This window comes from Myotis davidii, unplaced genomic scaffold (genome assembly GCF_000327345.1).
Source record: "Myotis davidii unplaced genomic scaffold, ASM32734v1 scaffold1035, whole genome shotgun sequence".
NCBI lineage: Eukaryota > Metazoa > Chordata > Mammalia > Chiroptera > Vespertilionidae > Myotis > Myotis davidii.
This window is the reverse complement of record NW_006286719.1, coordinates 56,353-66,824: the sequence shown is the minus strand read 5'-3', so window position 1 is coordinate 66,824 and position 10,472 is coordinate 56,353. Positions and strand designations below refer to the sequence as shown.

The 10,472-nt window shown below is 39.0% G+C and overlaps 1 protein-coding gene across 1 annotated transcript in view; it reads right to left on the bottom strand.

Moving 5' to 3' along the window:
• NEK5 (NIMA related kinase 5) overlaps nucleotides 1-10,472 on the bottom strand; it is a 64,725-nt gene that overhangs the window by 39,066 nt on the left and 15,187 nt on the right. Inside the window, exons 2-5 of the mRNA XM_015560605.1 lie at nucleotides 7,740-7,836; nucleotides 2,586-2,683; nucleotides 459-542; nucleotides 300-370 (exon numbers count right to left, since the gene is read on the bottom strand). Of these exons, the coding sequence (XP_015416091.1) occupies nucleotides 300-370; nucleotides 459-542; nucleotides 2,586-2,683; nucleotides 7,740-7,836 (350 nt within the window). The remainder of the gene's footprint in view (nucleotides 1-299; nucleotides 371-458; nucleotides 543-2,585; nucleotides 2,684-7,739; nucleotides 7,837-10,472) is intronic.

Here is a 10,472-nt window from a genome sequence, read left to right as displayed (position 1 = left end):
AGGAAGGGAGAGGCAGAGAGAGATAGAAACATCAGGGGTGAGAGAGAATCATGGACCGGCTGCCTCCTGCATGCCCCACACTGGAGATCAAGCCCACTACCCGGGCATATGCCCTGACCGGGAGTTCATAGGTCCATGCTCAACCACTGAACCATGTCAGCAGGCGATTTAATGGATTTATATAGTTATCTACAATTATCTGGAAACTAAGCCTTTAATATCTTCTTAACTTATAATACTTAAAATATACATATTTGGTTGTTATAAATAGGAAAATATGATTTTTACAAAGAACTTACTTGTTCAGGTCTCTTGCTATACCAAAGTCCCCAAGCTTTGCAACCATTCCATTCTTGCTAAGAAAAATGTTCTGTAAATGGAGAAAATGCTATGTTGTTTGAGAGATTTCAAGAAAACAAAAGTTCAGTTCTGTCCTTGTTCTCTCTCTGAGCTGTTACCTGTGTTTTTATGTCCCGGTGTAAGATCTTCCTGTCATGAATATGTTTTAGTCCTAGAGAAATCTGCACAAACCAACTCAGGATCTGTAGAGGAAACATAAACAAAACTTGTGAATAGTCTGGTGGTCACTGAAGTATTTTCATGATATGCAAAAAGAGGGAAATAATATATTGATGTATATGTGTTTACATGAATGACACTAATAAGATATAAAACCTAGAAAAATGGAGGCACAAAAACCAATCCAAACATGTTGGTATCAAAGTGAACTCCAAAACACAACAGACAAAAAAAAAAAAAGCAAAAGAGAGAGGAGGCAGTTCACAATTTTCCTTTTTCTTAATATTAGGTTGCTAACTGCATCAGGGTAGTAGGCAAGCTGCCCTGTTTCTTGATAACCCTGGTGCCACTGGTTTTTCCTTTTCAGTGGAAGGAGTATGCCAAGAGCATAGAACGAAGGAGAAAGAAATGGATAATATGTGAGGTTATTACATTTTTTCATGAAATACCAATATACATGTACATAATATAAAAACAAAAAAAGTTACTTTTTAAGGCTTAATTTTCTTAGTCATAATTTTATTTACCTTAGCTGGCCATGAGCCTCTTTAGTAAAATGTATTCTATGCCTATAGAGATTTATTTAAACTATTCTAAAATTTCATTCATACTTTGTTTACCAAATTATACAGAAAGAAAAAAACAATAGGAAAAAAAGCTATATTCCAGATACTACGATTCAGTTGTAATTTTAGTTCTAACACAACAAAGGGAAACTTAGTTCAAAATTTTGTAGAGAAAAGTGTTTTTTATTAAATGTGGAAAAATATAATACCTAGATAGAAAGAAAACAGGGTTTCTAAAAATATGAAATTTAATATACAATGTAAATGAGCATAGGAAAAACGCTTAGTGAGGTTTACAGAGGTTAGAGATATTGATTCATTAATCATTTGTACATTTAAAATGCTACATTTTAATTCGAGGAAGAAGTCATATGGGCTGATGCTCATAAATGCTAAAATAAAACAAAGAAGCAAGTGGCCTAAAGAAAGCTGTTGGGCCCTGTCTGCGGTGGCTCAGTTGGGTGGGCATAGTGCTGTGCACTGAGAGGTCGCCGGTTTGATTCCTGCCTGGGCAGGGCACATGCCGGGGTTGCAGGCTTAATCCCCAGTGGAGAGTGTGCAAGGGGACAGCAGATGGATGTTTCATTCTCACACATCAATGCTTCTCTCCCCCTCTCTCTCTGAAAATCAATAACATTCTTTAAAAAAAGGAAAACGGAGAAGGCCGTCGGGCCATCATGGGCACCAGTTGAGGCAATGACCTTTCCCATCAGTCACACGGGCCTGACTGGGATTCTCCTCCACACACTCCTGTTTCCATCAGGAGTACAACTCCCCAGAAGTTTCTAAAGGAAACTCAGAATATAGTAGAAAAATGTGTTTGTGCAAAAAAGAAAATGGGAATCACGGCCATTGCTCTTAATAACCAATGAAACTGAACAGCCATTGCTACGAAGAGCTTCTGTCCTCCCTAGCAAAGTGAGCACAGACGGTAAAAAGAAGAAGAGTGAACCTATAAATATATCACATTTAAAATGGCCGAGGAATATCCACATTCAGATTTTTTAGCTGTGAAAAATTTATTTCAGGGTCACCCTACATGAGACTGTCCAAAATTAAGATACAATATTTTCTCAAGCAAACTTCACTCTCAAAAAGAGATTCAATTTAAGTTCAATTGCAAACATGTTCTAGACTAAATCTATCAAGAATATTGATCACTATTTTGTGATTTGAATTCTCTACCAGAAATCATGCTTCATCTAAACCAGGGGTGGGCAAACTTTTTGACTCAAGGGCCACAATGGGTCCTTAAACTGGACCGGAGGGCCGGAACAAAAGCATGGATGGAGTGTTTGTGTGAACTAATATAAATTCAAAGTAAACATCATTACATAAAAGGGTACGGTCTCTTTTTTTTTTTAGTTTTATTCATTTCAAACCTGCCGGATCCGGCCCGTGGGCCATAGCTTGCCCACAGCTGAACACAGTCTACTATTTATGGCATTATAAATTTAATGTCCCCATATAAACTAAAAGGGAAATTAGAAGTGTTTTTACCTGATCTTCACTAAATAACACTCCCCGTTGTCTATCGATTCTTTTCATGAGATCCCCTCCATCACAGTACTCCATCACAATAAACAGCCTGTTGTTCTCTGTAAGAAAAGACATCATTTGGTTCTGGAAGCGTTTCAAATATTTACTAATCACTTGTCTTTCAAGTTCTAGAGCAGTGGTTCTCAACCTTCCTAATGCCACACCCTTTAATACAGTTCCTCATGTTGTGGTGACCCCCAACCATAAAATTATTTTCGTTGCTACTTCATAACTGCAATTTTGCTACTGTTATGAATCGTAATGTAAATATCAATATGCAGGATTTATTCCCCTGTGAAAGGGTCGTTCAACCCCCAAAGTGGTCGCTACCCACAGGTTGAAAACCACTGTTTTAGAGGATGGAGAATATGACAGAAAAAAAATGTAGAGTGTGTGTGTGTGTGTGTGTATATATATATGTATATATAGGTATATATAGATATATATATAGATATAGATATAGATATATATAGTTAACATCAAGATGGACTGAATTCTAATTTCACTTCACCACTTACATTTCTTAGCTCTGTGACTCTAAGCAAGTTATTTTAATTTCTCTGTGCTTAATTACCTCATCTATAAAATGGATATAATAATATAGAAATTCCTCTTAGGATTGCTGTAATGATTGAATTAATGTCAGATGCTTAGAACAATGCTTGCACATAATGACATTTCAATAAATGTTAGCTATTATTATTAATACATTCCTGCAAGAGATTAGAAATCTGATATAAAATAGCAGCTGTCTTTCCCAACACTCCAGGAAGAATAAATAAACCCGTTTTTAATTTGGGTATAAATTTTTATTTATATGACACTTATTCAACCATATTATTAAGTACAATAAAACTCTTCTAACTGACCTCTGCCTGGCCTTCTCACTAGATTAATGGGCACACTCTATCCACTATGTTCGCCCATTCAAGGTTACCACTGGTAGGCTATTAAACTGTAGTATACCCAGTTACCTCTGCTTCCACTGATCAAGATCATTGTGCTTGTTCCCAAATCTGTTTATGCCCATTACATTTGTAATTATTATAACTGATAAAATGTTAATGAGAAACAACAGATGTGATTATTTCTACACAAACTACAATGAATACTTTGGAGGACTCAGTAAAAGTGAATAGCTAAAAAAAAACCCATTGACTTAAATGTTAGATGGGACAAGTGGAAAATAACTGGGGAAGCTTTTAAAGGATTGTGCACAGCCGAGGCCGGTTTGACTCAGTGGATGGGGCGTCGGCTTGCAGACTGAGGGGTCCCGGGTTCGATTCCGGTCAAGGGCATGTGCCTGGGTTGTGGGCACATCCCCGGTGGGGGGTGTGCAGGAGGCGGCTGGTCGATGTTTCTCTCTCATCGATGTTTCTGGCTCTCTATCTCTCTCCCTTCCTCTCTGTGAAAAATCAATAAAATATATTTAAAAAAAAAAAAGGATTGTGCACACAGAGTACCTGTAAATTCTTACTCAACTGTAAAGAAAAGAAATTGGAAATTATAAGTGAGGGTAGCCTATGTAAAAAAGTGTTCAGTTTTCCAATCAGAAGACTCATAATGTGCTCTTGCCTCATGCTTTTACAGTGGCTGTTCCTCTTGCCTAAAAAGCTCTTCTCCTGACATTCGCATGACTCTTCAAGTCTTTGTTCAATGTCACTTTCCCAAGAAGGCCTATTCTGACCACCCTATTTAAAATTGTTCCCTCCACTCCTGCCTCACCCTATCTTATTTTCCCACAGCACTTATCACCTTCTAACATACTATTTAAATTGTATTTATTATGTTTACATTTATTGTCTGTCTTTTCCCACCTTTCCCCCTAAAAGATGAGGTAATGAGGCACAGAGAAATTAAAGCAACTTGCTTAAAGTCACAGAGCTAAGAAATGTTAAGTGGTGAAGTAAAATTAGAATATATATACTGTCTTTTTTTTTGTTATATTCTCCATCTTCTAGAAGGTTCTAAGATTGCCCCAGTGTGCAAACCTCTATATCTCCTTTCCCTGGAGTGAGGACAGAAACTATAAATAAAATGGGATATCACTCCCAGAATTATGTTGTCAACAAAGGGGATTTCTGCTGATATAATAAAAGTTAGTAATTAGCTGATTTTGAGTTAATAGAAAAGATTATCCAGGTGGGCCTGACTTAATCACAGGGGCCATTTAAATGTGGGTGTGGGGTCAGAGGCAGAGGAAGTGAGAGATTCAAGCAGGAGAGGATCTACTAAAGGGCCACCTAGCAGGAAAGAGAACTTGGCCTCTAGAAGCAGAGAACCACTTCCCAGGTAACAGCCAGCAAAAAAGCAGACATCTCAGCCCTACAATTACAAGTAAAGGAATTCTTCCAGCAGCCTGAATAAGTGTGGAAGAGAACTATGAGCCTCAGATGAGATGGCAGCCCCAACTGACATCTTTTTTTTTTTTTAATATTTTATTTTCTGGACAGTTCCTTTGAGAATGATAGGCTTGGGGAATTCTTTTTTTTTTATCATATTTGTATTGATTTCAGAGAGGAAGGGAGAGGGAGAGAGATAAAAATACCAATGAGGAGAGAGAATCATTGATCTGCTGCCCCCTGCACACCCCACAGGGGGATTGTGCCCACAACTTGGGTATGTGCCCTGACTAGGAATCCAACCTGTGACCGACTGGTTCATAGGTCATGCTCAACAACTGAGCCACACTAGCCATGCCCAACTGACATCTTGATTCAATTATGTGAGACCCTCAGTAGAGAATTCAGCTAAGCCAAGCCCAGACTTCTGACCTAGAGAAACTGGATGATGCTAAGTGAGTGTTGGTTAAAGCCACTAAATTTGTGGTCATTGTTATTCAGCAGCAACAAACAACAGTGTAGAAATTTTTGCCTATTTTGTTCACTGAGATATATCCTCAAGACCTAAAACATGCCTGACATATAATTGGTACTCGATAAATATTTACTGAAGGAATTTAAGCGAAATTAGTTTAGCCTTAAAAACATCTCACGATATTCTACTTATTTATCGTATATTGCTTCAAACCTGTGAAACTTCCATACTCTCTACCAATATTTAATGAACTAGAGCCAGAATTCTTGTGTTGAGAGATAAGTTGTCTGAGGGTAAGCAAAGGCTTTATCTACACTGTCTAGTACCTGCTGTAAGGACTTCTAAAGCTTCCAGATAAGCTTGGAGTTTCAAGATCCAACAATCTTGCAGGTAAACCCAAAGCAGCACAGTAACTCTAGTTTTTCTAAACACAAGGATGCCCTAATTTAAAAAGAAAAAAAAGCTCTCATAAGAAAATGTAAGCTCATAATATAAACAAACTCAGCAGAGGTTATTTATACTGTAAAAATAACCTCTAATTTTATAACAGTATCCAGGGAAATACTGTCCTCAAATATCCATTTTGCATGGTATAAAGACATACTCTAATTTATTAAAGTGGTCCAGCCCATGCACTCAATCAGCAAACATATATTGAACACCTACTCTGTGCTAGATGCTGAGGATCAAGTGGTGAGCAAAAGAAACCATTAAAAGGAAGACAAATATTAAACCAATTCATAATTTCTTATATAGACATATGCATACAAGTACAAAGTGCTAGGCAAAATCAGGAAAGGGGGCTATAATTTGAATTGTGATCTCAGAGAAGGCCCGAGGATGAGTAGGAGGTAGTCAGATTGGGTCACAGTAACAACTCAAAGAATGAGGAAAGTAAAGATCACCTTATGGTGTTGGTATTAGGAATCAATGAACAGAAATGAAGGCACTTTAGTTAGTGGCAGCCCTTAAAAGTTTTTAATATAACTGAATTCCTTGTTCATGTGTACTGCTCAGCTCCTAGGAAGACCTCAGAAGAATTCTAAGAGTTCTTTTAAATATCCAGTTGTTGAAGAAGGTTGCATGCAGAGAACTAATTTGAATGCAGTAATTTTCATTTATAAGAAACACAATGTAAAAGCTCAAAATATAGTATCTATGTTTATTTATTTATTGATTGATCTTTAACTCCTGATGGTGCTTGAAGATACTTAGGTAGCATTCCTGGTTCATTAAATACTTACAACCTGTGAATTTTAGCACTCTCAGTGCCAAGTGCAGCTTTGGGGCATGCCCCACGGTGAACTTTGGCATGTACAGCCCTCTGACAGCCTATAAACAACTGGCACACTGTATATGTGTTTATTGTCTGACTCTTCCCAATAGAATGCAAGCTCCATGAGGACATATGTTCAGTTGCTTTGTTCACTGCTCTATTCTTGGCACTAGAACAATGTAGTAAGCACTGGATAAACATTTGTTAAGTGAATGAATGATTTCTGACCACTGCTCTTTTCATGATTATTTGATTGCTTGTTTTGGGTTGTTCCTGCCTTTGAAATAGAATGATGGATGGCGATAGAATAGATCTTGTATTCAGGTGTGCAGATGAAGGAATTGCTTCCTTATAGTTTTCCTCTCTATTTTTGCCATTTGCTTGCCAATGGTGCATAACTATTTGCTGCCTCTCTGTAAGAAGACTGTACAGCCCCACCCACTGCCACAGGGTGTTCAGGGCCTCATGTGGGCAAAGTATCCCCTTCCCCCATCACTCCATTATCAGGGTTAACTGCATGGCTGCACTGCAACAGGAATGTGAATCCATAAGGAAAATGAAAGCCATGCCACATCCTAGCAGAACTCCAAGACTGATGATGTGGGGGTGTTTGTATCTTGCTCTTTTATTTTGCTCAGAACAATATGCTCCATATCCGGGCTGCTTATTCAGCCTGGACCCCAGAACTAAGGCCCCTGTCTCCCCAATATGGCATGAGTGAGAGATAGATGTGTATTATTGTAGGTCACAGAAATTTGGGTGCTGTTCCTGCAACAGAGCTAATATACCAATTATTAACTATTTGAGGGAGTAAGAATTAAGGATAAAAAAAAACTTAGGAAACCTGTCTACAAAAATTCACTAGAGAAGAAATAAAGATTATGTCTCTAATGACAATTTAAATAAATGGGAAAATGAGTCCATTCACAAAAACTAATCACAGTTCTCAGGAACGTATCTTTTACAGAAGTCTATATGCTGATACTTTATTAAAATACTATAAGAATGCTAGAAAGTCAAACCTTGAAACGAACTGAAGAAGGTTACAATGTTAGGATGTTTCATCTTTGCCAGAAGAATGACTTCTTTCTTTGAAGCTTCTTTTTCTTGGATGGGCATCTAAATTATATTAAGAGACAGAATAGTCTGTAAAGATAACTTGCTGTCAAGAACATGCTTCCTGCTCACTCCTATTGTAACAGTGGGAATTGTAACCCATCTCACCATTCTTTTGACATTGTTTCTGTAAATGCTATTCTGACTAATATGTAGCTTGTAGATAAACAGCATGTTTGTATAAGAATCCTAGGAACTAACTTCAGAAGATGCAGACTTCGACCTTCCGCCATCCCAGTTACAGGAGATTTGCTGACCTTCAACAGTAAAACCAGAATAATGAAGACCAGGATGATATACACCAAACCATCACTTGACCAGTTTCAAGATCCTTACTGGAATGGACTGTACTGGTTTGCACATAGAGAACCTTTCAACTCCCTCCCCTTGATCTCTTTGTTCTGCTTTCCCTCCCCCACCACATAAAAATCTTTGCCCGCAATGAGATTTTGAGATGGGCTTTGCAACAAGAGTCCCCCATCTTCTCAGGTGTCTGGCACTTAAATAAACCATTTTCCTTTTTCACCAGCATCTGTCTCACGAGTTTGGTTTTCATGGCGGCAGGCAACCGAACCTTGGTTTCAGTTACACTATCTAAAACTCTCCAGGATTTCACTGGCTTTTAGTGGCACATCTGAAACAAATCTCTCAACATCAGAAAACAAAATTTCTAGAATTAGCACTATATCTAATCAATGGTTTACCATTGAAAACCATAAGCAAAAAAATAATGATTTCTGGTGAACTTTTGCTGTATTAAAATTTCAGTTGGATAAGAAAAACCTGAGGGAGTTCATCACCACTAAACCAGTATTACAAGAAATGTTATAAGGTTTCTTTAAGAAGAAGAAACTATAAATAAAATATCACAAAGAAAAAAATGTTCACTGACAAAGGCAAACACATAATAAAAGCAGTGGAACAACCAACACTAAAACTAGTACAAAAGTTAAGGATACACAAAACACACATAAAAGAAGTAAAAAATAATGACAAAAACATAAATGTGAAGGGGGTGAGTAAAAATGGTAGTGATTCTAGAATGTTTTCAAACTTAAGCAAACATCACCTTAAAAACATAGTGTGGTATACAAGAAGCACATGGTAACCACAAACCAAAAATCTACAAGAACCCTATCTTTGGCTCAGTGGATAGAGCGTCAGCCTGTGGACTGAAGGGTCTTGGGTTCAATTCCAGTCAAGGGCACATGCCTGGGTTGTGGGCTTGGTCCCCAGTAGGGGGCGTGCAGTGGTTCTCTCTCATTGTTGATGTTTCTGTCTCTCTCTCCCTCTCCCTTCCTCTCTGAAATCAATGAAAATATGTATTTTTTTAAAAATCTACAAGAGATATAAAAGAAATAAAGAGAAAGGAATCCAAATACAACACTTAGGTGAGTTAACAATGTAGAAGAGAAGAAAGCAAGAAAATAAGAAGAGAAGAGAGAACTAGAAGAACAATCAGAAAACAATAAAATAAATGGCAATAACTACATACCTATGAATAATTACTTTAAATGCAAATGGATTAAGTGCTCCAATCAAAAGACAAATGGAGCCCTGGCTGGTGTTAGAGCACCCAGCTCCCACACAGAAGGGTTGCGGATTCAATTTCCAGTCAAGGGTTCACTCCCTGCCCCTGGTCTGGGCACAGGCAGGAGGTAGCCAGTAGCAACCAGTTGATGTATCTTTCTTATATCAATGTTTCTCTCTCTCTCTCTTCCTCTTTCTCTTTCTTCCCCTATCTACCTTCCACTCTTTCTGAAAGGCAATGGAAAAAAATATCCTCAGGTGAGGATTAAAAAACAAAAAGAAAAATGAATAAAGATGTGGTACTCAATATATAGTGAAATATTGCTCAGCCACAAAGAAAAATGAAATGTTACCATTTGTGACAACATGGATGGACCAAGAGGGTATTATGCTAAGTGAAATAAGCATCCATTCAGACAGAGAAGGACAAATACCATATCATTTAATTTATATGTGTAACCTAAAAATTAAATAAATGAACAAACAAAACAGAAATGAACTCGGGTACAGAGAACACACTGATGATTGTCATATGGGAGGGGTACTGGGGGGCTGGGTGAAAAGGGGGAAAGGATTAATTGGCAGTTCCAAAATAGTCACAGGATGTAAAATACAGCTTCGGGAATATAGTCAACTAGAGGACCGGTGCACAAAAATTTGTGCACTCGGCGGGAGGAGGAGTCCCTCAGCCCGGCCTCTGCCCTCTCGCAGTCTGGGACCCCTTGGGAGATAACGACCTGCTGGCTTAGGCCTGCTCCCAGGTGGCACAGGGCAGGCCCTGGTGTCGGGCTCAGAGCAGGGCTGATTGGGGAGGTGGGGTGCCGCCCCCTGTCATGCACAGAGCAGGGCGGATCAGGAGGTTGTGATGCCACCCTCAGTCATGCTCAGGATAGGGCTGATTAGGGGGTTGGGGGACCGCCCCCTGTCACACTCAAGGCAGGGTCGATGGGGAGGTTGCGGCGCCACCCCCTGTCACGCACAGAGCAGGGCCCATCATGGGGTTGGGGAGCTCCCCCCTGTCACTCACAGAGCAGGGCCCATCAGGGGGTTGAGGAGCTCCCCTCTGTCACTCACAGAGTAGGGCCGATAGGGGAGTTGGGGCACCGCCA